Below are 17,089 nucleotides of genomic sequence, written 5' to 3'. Positions count from 1 at the left end.
ACCTAGCCTTGGAAAAAAAATATTTTCTTTTATATTTTAACTGTATGGAGAAAAATAAATTTGCTCATGTTGCTAATGGCCTTTTAAAAGTGTAATTATTTAAATTAATTTCCCAGCTTTAGATGAAAATATATTATTCTTAGTTGTTTTTCTTGCAATGCAATAGTTAACCATTAGTGGCTCAGTTATGCAATTATATAATAGATTCTGTTACTTTTGTGGACAGGGACCTACATTTGAGTGGCCTATACTGCACTTAGGGTACTGATGTAAGCAATACGTATGATTTGTTCAACAGTACATGGTAGTGTAGTTCCCTTCTGTTTACCGCAGTGAAAATAGAAGCCAGTTTGTATCTGACTCATGTATGTTAAAATATCTAAAATATCCAATCTAGTTTCGTCAAGGGCTTCTGGGCGAATCCCGAAGTTACCACTGTTTTTCGGCACTTGCCCGCGTCCAATCGAGTGAATCTAGATTCAGTTTTCACTGAATTTCGGGGCTAGCCTGGGCGAGTCTAGTTTTGTCCAAAGCTTCAACATCGATGCTGGGCCAATCTAGTTTTGCCTATGCCAATTACTTGGGTGAGTCTAGTTTTGCATTTCTACACTCTCCCCTGCCAGTTTCCAAGGGAGTGCCGGGGTACCTGCCTCGTCTCCACTTCTGACAACAATGTAGCAATGTGTGCTGGGTTTCCAGCAGCGGTGCAGAAAAGGCAGGACACCAGGGCTGGTTTTAATAGCGGTTAAAACCACTAGCACTCTCACCCAAAAAGTAAGTGTCAAAAAGTCTCGCTTCTCCATACGCGCAGGCAAACTCGCCACACACACACACACACAACAGAGAGAGAAGTAATATATTTAAAACCTTTGTATAAGTCTAGGTATTTTTAGCGGGTCCTAAAAAGGGGGGGAACGACTTATAAACTGGTGTGACCTATAGGCTTTTTCCTGAAATTGTTGTCTCAAAAAGGGGGGGGGGGGTGACTTATACACCAGTGCGACTTATACACCGGTTTTTATGGTAATTGTTCGTGTTGAAATCTTCTTTTGTTTTGTCTTTATTAAAAGATAGTTAAGATTATAACAGGGTCAAGAATGCCCCTGTTATATTTCATGTATGTATTTGTCACTTGTATGTTTTATTTTTATAATTGTACACTTCGATTTGATTAGTGCACTTTTTTTATGTATTGTCGACTAGCACTTTCTAATTGATTTATCATGTTCTAGTAGCTTCTCCATTCAGTCCCCTTGTAATGCTTTATTGGGTATCGACTAATTGAGTTATTGATAGTTTTACCCACCAGTGTGTGGCGAGTTTGCCTGCGAGTATGGAGGAGCGAGACTTTTTAACGTTTTGATTTTTATTAACTTTGTTGAAGCTTTGGACGAAACTAGACTCGTAGCTAGTCGTATTGCCGACTTCTTCTTAAGTGACAGATATAAGTGACATTGAGGCACTTGCCATCTCCAGCCTATGCAAGCCCAAAGAACTCCCTAAAGCCAGTCAGGTTGTACAGTCCTAGATGAGGTCTTCATGGGTGCCGACCATAAAAAGTTCATCAAAATAATGAGGCGAGGAGAGAGCTTGGTGCTCATGGGCAGAGCTCAGCACCGAAGAGTGTGAACCAGCTCCAGCTGTGACAATAAAACAGCAGGTGGCTGCCATCATTAGGAGTGGCAGATGAGGCAAGGGACTAAAATTCAGCCCACAAAACTCTCATTTGTTAGCCTCAGCCACTGTACCATGCAAAATAGCTTCCATCTCAGTCAATTTTCCCTAGAAAAGTGCTAGATTGTAAAGGGAAGAGAAAAATGAAACGTATGGTTCAGAGGACACTCTTGGGTTTTCTAATCCATTTTGAGTAAAATGCTTGAATCCTAGGTCTTTTCACTGATTGTTGTATTGAAGAGACTTTAGTTACAGTTTATGAACATTTCATTTGCTTAATTTAAAGCGTTTTAATATGTGCTCAAAGTACACATTTGTATTTTGTTTATCTGAAAAATGACTTTGATATTACTCCATAATGCTCTTTCTCTTAAAGCTTGAAATTAAAAATGAAATGTCAAAAATGGTTAATAGGCAAATTACATTATACAAAGCTGTGTGGAAACTTTTGGATGGTTGGAAAGACATTGAGAGAGAAAGATATAACTGATATTTGGTTTATTAGCAGTGAGCTGAAGTATAACGAAGTTTGATTTGTTGTTTTAAATTAAATTACACTAACTTCTAGTTTTGTAAACATTTCACTTTTTTTAGAATGAAACATAGACCCTTTATTTTGCATCTGTTTATAAACATTTTGTTTGGTTCAAATAGGGTTAATGATGCTTTCTGTGTTTTGGTTTGATGTGGTTAAAGAAACAGCCTTATAACCAGGAGGTCCCCGGTTCAAATCCCACCTCAGCCACTGACTCATTGTGTGACCCTGAGCAAGTCACTTAACCTCCTTGTGCTCCGTCTTTCGGGTGAGATGTAATTGTAAGTGACTCTGCAGCTGATGCATAGTTCACACACCCTAGTCTCTGTAAGTCGCCTTGGATAAGGCGTCTGCTAAATAAACAAATAATAATAATAATAATAATAATAATAATAATAATAATAATAATAATAATAATAATATATAAAACATCCCTGAATATAGCAGTGGAGTACCCCAGCCTACTGACTAAGGTTTAAGTTATAACCCAAAATGTACGGAAGAAATTATATACTGATTATGAGGACAAGAATGTAGATACATTACATATCTGGTCATAGCGAAATGTTTGTGGCTTTAGTGGTCTGGAATTGATCTGTAGATGACATGACAATTAACTGTGAATAAGACTTACTATCCTCAGTACCGTATGTACTTTTGATTTTTAGAATGTGTATTACTTTTTTTTGGGAGGTTTCCCAAAATGTTACACATGTCCCAGTTTTGAGTGTCTGTTATAATCGCACTTCTAAAAAAACAAAAAACAAACATGTCATGTAAAAAAAATAAAGCACAATGTTTCATATATATTGGCATACTCACTAACTTGGTGTCTTTTATATAACAATACCTTTGGGAAAGTAATCTAGTAGTCTGACTTTACACTATAAAATGTGCTTTTACCAGTGTTATCTCCACCATTTAAAGACATGTATCTTATCCTGTTTATTTTCACTTAGTCACTGCTTGTGGTATTTCCCGCACATGAATAACTATTTTGTGCTTCATTGTATGCAAGCCGTCAATAGCAGAATACAAAGGTGATATGGCTAGACTTCAGTATATGAAAGCTATTAATCGCAGATGTCTTCATGGTACATGACATTCAGTTGTGTTTATACAGTAGTATATTTAAAATAAATTGCAGGGAAATTACAGTGAAAAACAGTAATATTCCTGCATATGAGAAAATCCAACATACAAACTTTTAACTAATACAATCCGATGCATGTTATCCAGTCAAAAGTCAGTTACTGAAGTGGTCAATGTTGTACAACTCATCCCTCTGCAGTGTCATTACAAAAATAGTCTGGCTGTAACACACACCTTTTTTTAAGCCCCATCTACTGTAGGAATTCAGTGTGTGTATGTATGTGTGTAAGGTAAATCTGGGATTCTGTCAAGAAATATTGATGTCCTCAGGAGTATAGTTTTCTGTGATCCTTTAAGGACATTCTTGATAACCAGATAGAAAAGCAAAAACATACAGAGGCATAAAAATGTTTAACAGCTTTTTCAGGTGATGCAGAGATGGTTGCAATCTACATGTATAAGTATATAATACATTTTTCAGTAATCCATATCTGAAGACAAAATAATTGTGAGGTCCCCAAGTGGCATGAGCACATGGTATGAAGGGTCAGTATTCAACCAGGTGAGCCCAGGTTGGAGTTCTGGCTGTTAGAAGTTGCTAATCTTCCCTGGGGATTCCATGGATGTTTCATGAGCTCTGGTACTCCTATGTATAATGAGGTGATTTGCTTGGTGGTGGGAGTTGAGGATGCCCACTGACCTTCAGTCCTCCTGAGCTGTTGTCTGGGTTGCTGCGGAGAGGGAACCTGATTGGACTTTCTATTTGGTATAAACGAGAAAAGAAAATGCGTGTGGCACCAAAAGAGTGTAAGGGCAACGTAAGGGAAAAGTGCTTTACGTTTGCACTGAATTGCGCAGTCCCCTTCATATTGGGATTTTGAAGGACGTTTGAGCTGGGTGCTGGTGGAATTCCGTTAGGTTTACTTGTGCCTTCTTGTAGCTGCGCAAGCAAACGATAACTATTAGTTATCGCCACGTTAGTAAGCATTGGTCACAATCGGTAAACTGTAATTTGCATTTTTCTCTTATTACGATAAAAACAGCAGTGACATACAGACCAGCATATGTACAAAAGCCTCTGTGGGTTCTGGTTGCACAAAATTTTAAAATCAACCATCTTGTCATCGGAATACACACACATAATGGGCTTCAGGCATTTATCCTGGCTTGCTATTGTTAAGTGGTAGGTATAAGAGCCTGCGTCCATAGATCTAACGAGGTGTAGCAGTCAGATTAGTTTCAGGGGAAAAAATATAAGAGGCAAACCGTTCCTTTTATCTATTATGACATTATGAATATCCCCAAGGCCAAGGAGTCTTATTAGTTAAATTTATTGAAAAATTGATAAAATGAATGACACCATAATATCCTTTTATAATAATAATCAAGAGACAATCGTTTCAAAAGACAAAATTACATTGACAATCCCAGAGGCTGCGAGATAGAGAGAGAGATTGATTCACTATGGTAACTTGACAGTACCAATGGCCAAGAAATGAACAGTGTATAAAATAAGTTGATGGTTTAAAAAAAAAAAATACAAAAAAGTATACCGTTGTTTGCCTCTGCACATGATTTATTTCAGAAGTTTTCATTTGAGGCTGTTGCAGTGGGAAATGCCAGTTAAGCACTGAAGATGAAAATCTTACAACATGCCAGTTTGATTTGTAAACCTCCCTATCAAAGAATGCTAATTGAAATCATATTTTTGCATATGCCATGTCTTTCATGTACATATGCAAATTGAGGCTATTGCCTTTCAGCACTTAGTAATTAAGTTTATGAAGGACAGCTGTAATACATAATTAACAGAAATGTTTGCAAGCCCCTTTTACACTGCAGCTTACACAAGCAACACTCAAGTGTTTTAAGGACTGCCTTGATTTTTTTTAAATGTGTTTTTTTTTTTTTTTTGCTATCAGTTCCCTAATACCTTTTAATTTGATCGCTTCATTCTAGGTCTTCAAAACGGGTGACATAATAGCTTGTAAGACAAAATCCAAGGACAGCGGATGTCTCAAATGATAGAAATAATTTTTAATATTTATGTCAATGTCTGAAGATGTTAATATTGAGGAATCATTTACGGATGTGTTGCAGGATGACAGTGATTCAGGGGAGTATCTGTTCTCGGCTCATTAACGTGGGTGCCTGTTAAATGCCCTCAACCCATTTGGCTGCTGAACGGGTAGAAACCTTGCTACAGGTCGTGTGGTGAGAAGGTAGTGATCCTCCTCTCGATCATTCCTACCCCCATGTGACCTAAAGGCTTTTCTCTCAGGGCGGCCGTCTGAGTGAGAATGTTGCAGTACTGTATCGACGCCTCTAACTGCTGCAGGATTGGAATATTATTTTATGTTGTTTTATTTTTCTTGCCTTCATAGCATCATGTAGTGGAGATAGGGACACAAAGAAATCAGTGTGTAACATACCAGTATCTACTGTCTTTACCCCATCATTGGAGAGACACAACAATATGGCCTGTGACCAACCTCTGCCTTTATAGCATGGATGAAATTGATACCTAAGATTATGAGGATTATGGCACACAAGTACCCTTTACTTATTATCTGTTGTTTAACTAACATATAAAGGAGCTATAGCCAGATCTGGGCATGCTGTATATGGTTAGGAATGTGAATGTTTGGCTAAACCTGACAAACTGTATACATTACACACTGGCAGTATAGTACACATTTGTGTGTCAGTGGTTTGCCCCTCACATGACTGATTCATTTGTTATGAAATGGAATTCCTGACGTGTTCAATAATACATAAAAATAAATCAGTAAATCAGTTTCAGTCACAATAGACAAGACAGATAGAAGACACTTGGTTGGCATGCGCTTCCGTATCCAAGGAGATGTAAATTACTGATGTTTCAGGACCAGCTGTTTATTATTTGTTTATTTAGCAGACGCCTTTATCCAAGGCGACTTACAGAGACTAGGGTGTGTGAACTATGCATCAGCTGCAGAGTCACTTACAACTACGTCTCACCCGAAAGACGGAGCACACAGAGGTTAAGTGACTTGCTCAGGGTCACACAATGAGTCAGTGGCTGAGGTGGGATTTGAACCGAGGACCTCCTGGTTACAAGCCCTTTTTTTAACCACTGGACCACACAACCTCCAATATGATGGCTAATCTGGAGAACAGACTTGTGCTGCAGGTGTCAACCCCAAATTCCTATGAATTTATTAAGAGGATTTCACTGAGACATGCCTTTTTATACCTCCAGAACAATTTCAGCCCCTAGCTGACTCATTTCTTCAGTGTCCTAGCCGCCCTAAATGGTGGCCCATGGGGTTCAAATATGTTGTCCTACCAGTTGGGGTTATACAAGTACCACTGCATATACCATCATTTACTGCTATATTGAAATAAAAGAGATCAGGATCCCTACAAGTAGTTGCAACTTTGTCTCAGTGAAGATTCAGCAGGTATGCTGGGGAGACAAGTTCATGGCACATGACCACCTGCTGTGTTATATTTGATTCTTACCTGTGAAAACAGATTTTATTAAATGACAATGAAATGTTTGTCACCAGACGTATTCAGTGAACAATGTTGTCCACTGCAATGACTACCGGATTTTTTTTTTTTTTTTTACACAGCATATATTTAAGTAAGGGGATTGCTAATTGTGCCGGTAAGCCTTATATTATAACTTTCATAATGCAATTCAGGTATTATTATTCAAATTAACCACATTTTCTTTTGTTTGTGTGTGTTTGTTTTGTTTCTGTCTAGACAGCAGAAACATTGACTGTTGAAATGTGAAATCAAACAGCCTTTTTTTCATTATTCTTTTTTTTTCACTAGATGGGCCTTTGTCATGAAAAAACACCTGAACACACATTTACTTGGCAAGCATGGGGTAGGAACGCCTAAGGAAAGGTAAGCTACTTTACAGTGAATGCAAAGAAGACACAATCACAATTTGGTTTGATATTTTTATACATATATCCTGAGTCATTAATCAACTGGCTAAAAGTCAACCTTCTCTTCATAATTTTGTCTTCCGAACCCCAATTGCTGCATGTTTCAACAAACACTGTTGTAGATGAAAAAAAAATAAAAAACAGAGGTAGGTTTTATTTGTGTAGAAGCAAACAGCAATTTTAGGTTCAGACAAAATTAAGTGTCCCCAGTATAGCATACACAGTAAAAACTACTCGCAAGGTAGCCTGTGCCCGAATCTGTTAAATCTGTTAAAATTGCTGGGGCTTGAATTGTTCTTTAGCCTGCTGTAGGTTTCCTCAGTGGGCACTGTTGTGACGTGTAAGGCTTTAGCTACTGATACATCAGTCAATTGGTGATCATGTTTCTAATTGTTATATGGCAAACACTCAAAATATACCTGGAGAGAATGAGCAACTGATCATGAATGTATGTATTGGTGAAAAGCGTAGGACAGAGGATGTTTTCTAGTCTAATTCAAATACAACATATTTTTCTTGTACGCTTATCAGGCAAATAAACAATAATTATCCCAAATAAATCAATGTTGTTCTAAGTCAGCAGCTAGTTCTGGGTTTTCTAAAATATCTAGTTCTATGAAAGGATAAATACCGTTGCTGCTTTTCTTTCTTCTGAGATATGTGGACCCATCCCTCCCAAAAATGTCTAACCCTTTTCCTGATTTTCATGTCCAATGAAAATCAGGAAGAAGGGTTAGATTTGGTACAGAAGTATTTAGCAGCACCATAAATGATTGGATTTGGTACCATAATAAATACAGTATGCAAAAAAGTGTGTCTGCTTTTGCTGTAATTCAAATTGACAGACATTTCGGTTAATGCTTTTATCAATGTAATGCATGAGCCAAAATATTTTTCTACTGAAATGTTTTTAAGTTGATTTATATCTGAGTTTACCTCCTCAGTTGTCACTGATATCCTATTCACACAAGCTATATAATGCACAATCATAACATTTTGTGTAAGTGCAGTTTTAAACAGATGTTGCTTTCACATTATTTTCAGTAGGTATTGTGGAAAGGCTATTAGGGTGGACATTTAGAAACCCACATTTAGCAAACTAAATAAACGTTGATTTATATTTCTTTCAATTAGACAATTTGCATATTTTGTGATTGCGATTCCTGCATTTGTTGACATGGAGTTCCAGTACATGTGTCTGTCAGTATCTGGTGAAAGTACAGTGTTTTGAAATTGAAAATGTATGCAATAATATGGGTTGCCAATGGTATTAAAACATTCCAGGACTGAAATGGGATTCTGTATCTTTAATGTTGTGCAAGTAACTTAAGATATCAAGCTCAGTCTGTCCAAACCTGTTATAAGTTAACTAAATTAGCTGTGACAATTAAATTAATAATGCATATTATTTGTGAGTGTTTAGTCTCCATGATTTGACTGATATATGCAAAGATGGTAATTTATTGAAAGTAAATTAATGTAATTGCGCTTCGGAATTTGATGAACCAAAAGAAGGTGTCAGTATGGTTTCCATCAAAAATGTATAAAAAAGAATCCAAAAAACATTAATAGGTTCACAAGATCAAAGAAGAACTTGCATTATTACTCAGAAAGACTCATCACTTTTAAACAGTGATGAGATTCATCAGTTGTTTGTCAGATTACCGTTATTTTCTGGCAGTCTGGTCACTTTGAGTTTGAGATTTTATTTTGCATTATTTGTTGGGGGGGTGTTGCACAGTGTGCGCACCCAGTGTTCTAAATGTTCTAGACCATATGAGCAGCAGCTGTCTCATGCATGACAGTAAGGTGAGGCTGTTTCAACAGCTTACATTATCTTTCAGGTAAGAAACACTAAAAATAAGGACTATATATGTTCAAATTCTAGTAAACTGATTCCTTCTTAATATAAAAAATACAGATGAACCCGCTTTATATCATGATTGCCGTGCAGGCATAATTTATGATTTAAAGCGGGTTGTGATATAAACCGAGTTTCATGTTTGGCTGTGATAGCACATTACATGAGCAAGAAAAAAAAAGAAAAAACTAAAAGTGAATTAAAGAGCAGTGTTTTAATACTGTACATTTAGTCGTTCTTTACATTTAAACAAATGCATATAGTTTACTACAGGACAAATACGTTTTGTGTCATTAATTGGAATGAAACAGTTTGTGTCATTATCTAAAAAAAAGCATGAATTGTCGACTCATGAGAGCTATCAATTAGACGATACACTTGGTGGGTTTTTTTTTTTTGTGAATAAGACTATTTTAAAAAAGAAAAATTTAGCAATGCTGGTGTTTTGTAACTGAACTGTATCCCGTTGAGCGCCCACGGAGCATTTGACAGGCTACACAAAACATGACAATAAGCAGGTTTGTGAGATGATATTAAGAGGGGTAATTTCTCAAATAACCTATGGTGCACATCAGTGTGAGTAACTAGCTTAGATATTGTAGTTTAATTTTGATCAGTAACGAAAGTTTTAAAGTAAGGTGTCGGTGAATAAGTGCTTGTGTAAACATGTACTATTTGTTGGTGGTATCCATGTCTTAAATATGTATTTGTGGATATATTTTAATTGCTTAGGTATATGATTACCATTGACATCCAATTAGTGGTAGAGCACATTGGCACCCACAACCGTACGCACGTTACACATTAAAATATCCCAAATACGCAATCAATTTTAATTTAATGCGCAAACATGCGCATACATGGGCGTCCACAGAATTAATTCTAGGGGGTGGTCAAGGTGTTTAAAAGTAGTCGGGCAACGTGGTTTTATACAGATGTGGAAATTGAATTTTTTTGCTTTGTCGTCCATTTCTGGTACTCCAATGATGAAAACTACATTTAGCAACCTAAATCAAAACAATGCAGCACTGACTTTGTCCCACCCCCTACTGTACAGTACAGGTCACAGAAAAGCCAGTACAAATGCACTGGTAGGCTGATTTTGTTGTCATTTGAACAGTAAACAAAAATGTAAAGCGTTTTGAAGTATTTTTTTGTAAATGTTATTTGTCTAAGGAGTTTTTTTTTTGTTTGTTTGTTTTTACAGAAGGAAGATATGTAGTTGGCGTCACTTGCGTTGTGCAGTAGTTCATTTAAACACGTTTTTTTTTTTATTTTCTCTCCGTACTTGTCCGGTATGCTTTGGCCCCTAAAAGAGATGAATTTCGCGGTGACCCCTCGATTTCCGCGAAATCGCGATTTCGGTAGACCCCTAGTAATAAGTTACGTTGCTGGTCCAGGTTTCTTTGCTCTCCTGGTTGTTTGAATGTGTGAGTTCTTTAACGTTGTGCTGTCTTTCTGTCCCTGAAGTCTGCACACTGAATGCACAGGTTGTTTCCCGCCAGCAGAAAAAAAAAATAATCTCTGGACAGCCAACTTGTTATCCTTTTGATCAGCTTAGTGTGCGTTCCTATAGCTTTCAAAAACATTCTATCATCACCTGAATAGATGACTCTTATAAAACTCTTTGGAAGCAAACTCTTTGGAAGCAAACTTTCCTTTCACTCTGGGTGCTGGCATCTTCTTTACGTGTGCTGTCAGAACTGCCGTAAATGATGCTAATAATAATAATAATAATAATAATAATAATAATAATAATAATAATAATAATAATAATCTTACCCTATTTCGTTCTTCAGTAGCCACTGTTTGTTTATCCATGGTCATTGTCACAGTTTTCTGGTGTTTTAACAGAATCTATGATGGTGAGTTATTGGAAATACTGGACTTGCTGTTGTGCCCTATCTTTTGCCGTTATATTCGGTGCTAATTTAGATTTGTTTCCGGAGCTCACCGATGGGCTTAAGAATCTCTCCATGGCTGAACTAAAGCTCGCACTGCCACACCTTTCACTATACAAATAGCGTGTATGCACTCTAGTGACATGTACAGTGATAGTTTGGGCTGATCTGAGTTTTTTTTTTTTTGCCAAAAATTGAAAATTCTGCAGGAGAGAGCAAATTCCATGATTTTTTCCGTGATCGCGGAATCCTTGAGGGACTCATTTACTACGGTAACCAAATGGACTTCACAAAAACCAAAGAAAGTTTAATGGCAAAACAAAAGCATTAAAAAAAACTAGGGAAGGGAAATTGTCATATGTGCTACTTTTCCAAGCTATTGTAAACGGCTACAACTAATTATAACAAATAAAGTACACCAAAGTGTGCAATAAAAAGCCTGTAATTGTATCTCGGGCTTCTGGTGACATGGATCCTCCACCTTCGGTCTCCTCATTTATCTTACACGAAAGTTTATTCCTTATTATTATTATTATTATTATTATTATTATTATTATTATTATTATTATTATTATTATTATTATTGTTGTTATTTATGTTTTATTTTTTGAACTGCCTGTTTTGTAAAATGATTAGAAATAAAACCAGCATAAAATATTTGTGAGCAAGTTTTTCCCCCTAGTTTGTCTGTATTTCAAATAGGTTTATTTGCAGCTGCTTTTATAGTTCTTGTCTGTCACCTGAATTTGCTGTTGTGTCTTGATGCGATGGCAGTAGGGTTGCCACCTTTTCCACAGACCAAACCCGGACATATTTCTCAGTCAGCCTAGGCTTATCGAAACTTAACACAATACCACCAGATCAATAATCATGCTCTTGCAAGCAAGAGAAATAGTAGCCTAGGTATATCATGGTACATTAGAGCTATCTATACTTGAGACAAGTAGCTGTGGTGATGAGTAACGCCGTGGTAAATCAATACAATTTCTGAAGCGACGATGCTGTCTGTTTATAGTTTCACAAATAATCTTTCCAGACAGTCACCATAGAGCCCGTTTTTGACGGTCAGAATTATTTTACAGCCATTTGTTAATAATAAATATTAACAAACGAAATTAATACATGTTACAAACTAAAACAAACAACGACACTATCGGTTGTGTGTCGGTAAAAAGACAAAGTGAGTCCAAATGTACTCAGATTTGGCACGGGTTTTTCAGCGTTACAAATGGCTACAGCTAAATATTTAAACATACATAGACAGGCATATATGTGGTTTAATTATCATTATGTATCGTAAGTAAACCATATTTTACTGTAAAGGTTATGTATTTAATCACACAGATCAATTTAATGTAAAACATTATTCAAATGCCTGGGGCACAGTAGAATATACAGATCTGTAAATTTGGCTGGTATTAAATTTGGCTGGTATTAAATTTGGCGCATTTGCTACCTTGGTAGATTTTGACGGTTTTTGAATTGGCATTCATCACTACCACGTTCACAAAGAAAAATGCAACACCGTTTTGTATTTATACTATTAATAAAAAAAAAAATTCAAATACATGTTTACTTGCTGAAATCCGTCTGCTAAAACAGTCTCTTATTTACAGTAACTGGTTATAGCATCTATGTCACTGCAGCAACTTGGGAGAACAAAGCCTTCTAATGTAGCTGCAATATACTGTTTATCGTTTTTATATGGCCCTTAATTTTAAGATATTATTATTATTATTATTATTATTATTATTTATTTCTTAGCAGCGCCCTTATCCAGGGCGACTTACAATTGTTACAAGATATCACATTATACATTATTTCACATTATACAGATATCACATTATTTTTACATACAATTACCCATTTATACAGTTGGGTTTTTACTGGAGCAATCTAGGTAAAGTACCTTGCTCAAGTTACTTTACAACAGCAGTGTCCCCCACTGGGGATTGAACCCACAACCCTCCGGTCAAGAGTCCAGAGCCCTAACCACTACTCCACACTGCTGTAATCCTTTCCATACCTGTAATTGGAAAGGATTACTAACTGCAGTACGATAGTAATTTGCTAACTCAGTTTTAAAACTTAGCTATGGTTCACTAACATGGCGCAGTGGAATGATCACAGTATCATGTAGTAATTGTAGCACAGTATTGTCACGTGTGAAAACTTTAACCATTAATCAGAAACGAAAATGCTTTCAATTTAAAACTGGTTTATAGACCAGCAAGCACTGGCAAAATCAGATCAGTTTTATAAGGTGCAAAACATACTGTTTAAGGACTTTGCAATACTAGCACGGTGGGTGTCTTAATAGTAGTACATGCATCTACAATGTATCGACAGTAACAATCCAATGCAAATTTGCAACATTCTGTAACAGACTTTCTAACAAGTCTGGCATAAACAATTTTGGATGCTACTTAATTAACTCCATGTAACAAAAAAAAAAAAAAAAAAAGAAAAAAAGCTTAACCTTACAAAAAGAACAGTCGTACAGGATCAATTCCAGATTTTCTAAATCCATTGATGGAAATGTCCGGTCTGCTTTTAGTTTTTTCCAAGCAAATTGGCTTCATCATTCACTACCATTCTCATATTCACTTTGACATCCGACACATTCTTTCCCTTGTCCAGCGCTTCATACCAGTCTGCCAGAGGGTGGGTTCTTTCACTGTATGACACGTTCTGATTGGTGGAAGCATTATTGACAATCCAATCAAAACCGCCAATAAAATCAAAATTAATTCCACGCCAAACTTTCCTGTTATACGGTATGTCAAAGAAAAGATGAAAGGAATGTTGGTGTTTCTTATGCGTTTCACGTAAAACCGGACATTAGGGCATCCGGGCTTGTCAATTCCTACCACCCGGACACAGATGACAATTCCCGGACTGTCCGGGTCAAACCCGGACAGGTGGCAACCCTAGATGGCAGTGTGCTGTGTTTATTCATCTTTAGAAAGGGAAACTCGGGAAAGAACAGAAATGCAGCATTCTGATTGGCTGAAACACTTTACAGCATGGTGATGCAGTCGTTATCGGCATGAGATGGGAGGTTGGTGTGGTTCAGTTGTGCGTACCATGTGAAAGATTTCTGGGGGCGTGCCTGGTAGAGCAGTATACAAAAACATTATGTGGTCACTAATGTTATCTGTTTAAATGACCACTGTCTTTTTGCGTTGAAAACCATCAATCAAAACTGGATAAAGCTGTGTTGTAATAACTGATTATCGCAATATATGTATTGTCTTATGTATTTATTGTACTGAGAAATTGTTATAGATAACCATATTATCAACTATATCAATGTTTCTGCCAGTAATCTAAAATGAAAAGGATATGTACCACTCCTACAGAACAAATGTTTTATCCCTCGCCATTCCTGTATACAACCTACTTATCCCGGATTTGTCCACAAAGACATTCTGGGGATGTTAAATAAATTCCATGTAATTTACTGCAATTAGGCAAGGGAGAATTGAATTCAGTCTCCCCTCTTATGAAAAAACAGTGGTATGGCTTTATTTAAAAAAAAGTCATACAAAGAAAGAAAGAAGGAAAAAGATGTGTGATAGAGAAATAAATGCTAATTAGGAAGAAAGTCACAGTTGGTAACTGACAGTTTTATCACTAATATCCAGCAGGTTGGAGGGTCGAATATCTTAGTTTATTCCAATGCAACTGTACCCTTTTAACTAAAAATATGATTTTTCTGCATGTTCTAGGAATGTCTATTTTTGGATTAACAATACACACATTTAAATAAAAGGTACCATGCCTACAAAGAAAACAAAACAAATCAAATGCAGATTAAGATCCTGTTAATGCATTTTAGTTACAATGATAAGCTTGGCTTTTGTATGGAGATTATATTTTCTTATTTACTTGACATCTTGACGACTCATGTATATATTATGACATATATGTGTGCTTACATTTAAATGACCAGTGGGGGTTTACTTCAGTAAATAATAAATCCTTGAATTTTATAGTCAACCAGAAAAAGGCACTTTTTGTGTAAGATACAGAATACAGATTGTTCATTGAACCAATGCCATGACCTTTTGTTTCCATTTGTTTTTTGTCAATACTGCTTTCCATTAATCCTAACAAGTACAAATGTAATAGCATATCCAGCATCACAGTCTTCGGTGTTTTATACAAATGCACAGAAGGTAAAAGCAGATTTAGCTCTTTGCAAAGAGCTTTTAGCTGCTGGCCCAAATAGACTGTGAATTGCTGTGTTTTAGATGGCCTCAAGTAAAAAGAGACCAGCTAGCTATTGCTGGATTCACAGAACAAGGTTGCTAAATGACTTTTTTAATAGACTGATCAGCCGGAATATGGATGGACTGAATCCATCATTCCGATCTATCCATCAGCACTACACAAGCCTCAGCTAATGATGGGAGCACAACGGACCTTCACAGACAAGGGGCTGATCTGTCAAAAACATTCCGACATGGATAAGCTGATGAGTGGCTGGATTTTCACCTTACCAAGCCACAACTGAGCATGTATGGTAATGGTAACACTGGACTGTATTTCACATTTTAACTTTTTGCATCGGTATAAGATTACAAACCCAATTTAATGACAGGGTTACTGTAGCAGGGCGATTGCCCTGCACGTGTATTTAGTGTGGATATAATATGTATGGGGAAATGGGTTTATTGTGTGTCGTTTTGGAGTTGATTTGTTTAATTGAATTATTGTTTTACAGACGGGCGCTCGATTGAGACTTGCTGCCTGCTAGGCTTGGTTGAGGGGAAGGGCAGTAAGTGATTGGCTGTGCTGGACCTCAATCAGCAGGTGGGCGGGTCTTGATCGAGTGTCCGTCAGTTTAAAAGCATCCGCGGGAGATGGTTCGAGGCGACTGCAACGCCATGGCAGAGGGGAGCGGCGTATACTCAGGAGGAGAGGGTTCGCGCTGCAGGAACGACAGCTACGCAACCCTGAGACTGCAAGCGGTGCTTGTGAGGGCAATGCCCAGCCAAGGCCGTATGAAGCAGCACGAGTCGTTGTATGAATACCAGCTCATGAGTAGGTTAGTTAGGGGATTGTGATCCCATGTGATGTATAGCGAGGGTTACGTAGTGTAGCTGGTTCCTGGAGCGGGACGCCTCGTTTTAAGGCTAGCACTCGCCCTCTGGGGCACCTTTTATTTGTAGTTTTTGTACAGCTTGCTGTATGTGTCCTCTGTGCGTTGCCATGGCTGGTAACGTCACATGACCACTTTTACTTTCGTTTTCTGTTTCCATTAATAAATCCTGCGCGCCTGTGCCAGCGTTTCAAATCCACCCCCAGTTGTCTCTCTGTTTTGCTAAACACAGCGGCTATCCACGCAAGTGACGTAAGACCCGGTCACAGTTACGTTAATGAAAATGACTTTTCTTCCTGCTGCCCTTTATTCGTAGAGACTGGTCTGAATCCAGTCCATTGAGCTTCTTGTGTCACAGATGTAAAGAATATACAGATCAATGGGGGCTGACAGTTGTGCCTATATCCTAGTACTAATCCTTTTCTGAAAAACACATGCAGTGAATCATGAACAACTCTGTATACCCTGCTCTGAGAGGTTCAGTGTACAAATGCACTACAAAAGAATGCTATGAACAGTATGGTCTTTGTGATGGAATCATTTTTGTTTTTCACTGGAAGTGCTTTTATAATGTAATTATAATCATCTCTTCATCTTTATTTCTTGGTTGCTAAGGCCTTCAAATAAAACACATCACTCTTTTGTTGTTTCTGCTTATAAAACAATTTACCAAGCCTAACTATTCAAGCATAAATATCCTTTTTAATCTCTTCTGAATTGAGGTGGTTTAAACAATGACCCCTAGGGGTGTGATTTATCTCTCTTTTGAAACTAATTTTATTTACAGTTTTTCCATTCAATAACTGACAAGTTGCCACTGTACTTGTTTGTTTGGTGGGGAAACAGAGCTTTTTCACTCCCCCTTTTTTAGGTCCCTCTGAACTGTATTCCAACTATAAGAATTACAAAAAAACAGTTAAAAAAGAAGTGATTGTTGTTGTTGTTGTTGTTGTTGTTGTTGTTGTTGTTGTTGTT

The 17,089-nt window shown here is 37.2% G+C and overlaps 1 protein-coding gene across 1 annotated transcript in view; it reads left to right on the top strand.

The window, feature by feature from the left end:
* Positions 1-17,089, top strand: part of LOC117400477 (zinc finger protein 407-like) — a 302,138-nt gene that overhangs the window by 116,301 nt on the left and 168,748 nt on the right. The window contains exon 4 of the mRNA XM_034000516.3: positions 7,127-7,201. Within this exon, the coding sequence (XP_033856407.3) occupies positions 7,127-7,201 (75 nt within the window). The remainder of the gene's footprint in view (positions 1-7,126; positions 7,202-17,089) is intronic.

This window comes from Acipenser ruthenus, chromosome 4 (genome assembly GCF_902713425.1).
Source record: "Acipenser ruthenus chromosome 4, fAciRut3.2 maternal haplotype, whole genome shotgun sequence".
Classification (NCBI taxonomy): domain Eukaryota; kingdom Metazoa; phylum Chordata; class Actinopteri; order Acipenseriformes; family Acipenseridae; genus Acipenser; species Acipenser ruthenus.
The sequence above is the reverse complement of the archived record's forward strand: the minus strand, read 5'-3'. Positions and strand labels throughout refer to the sequence as shown.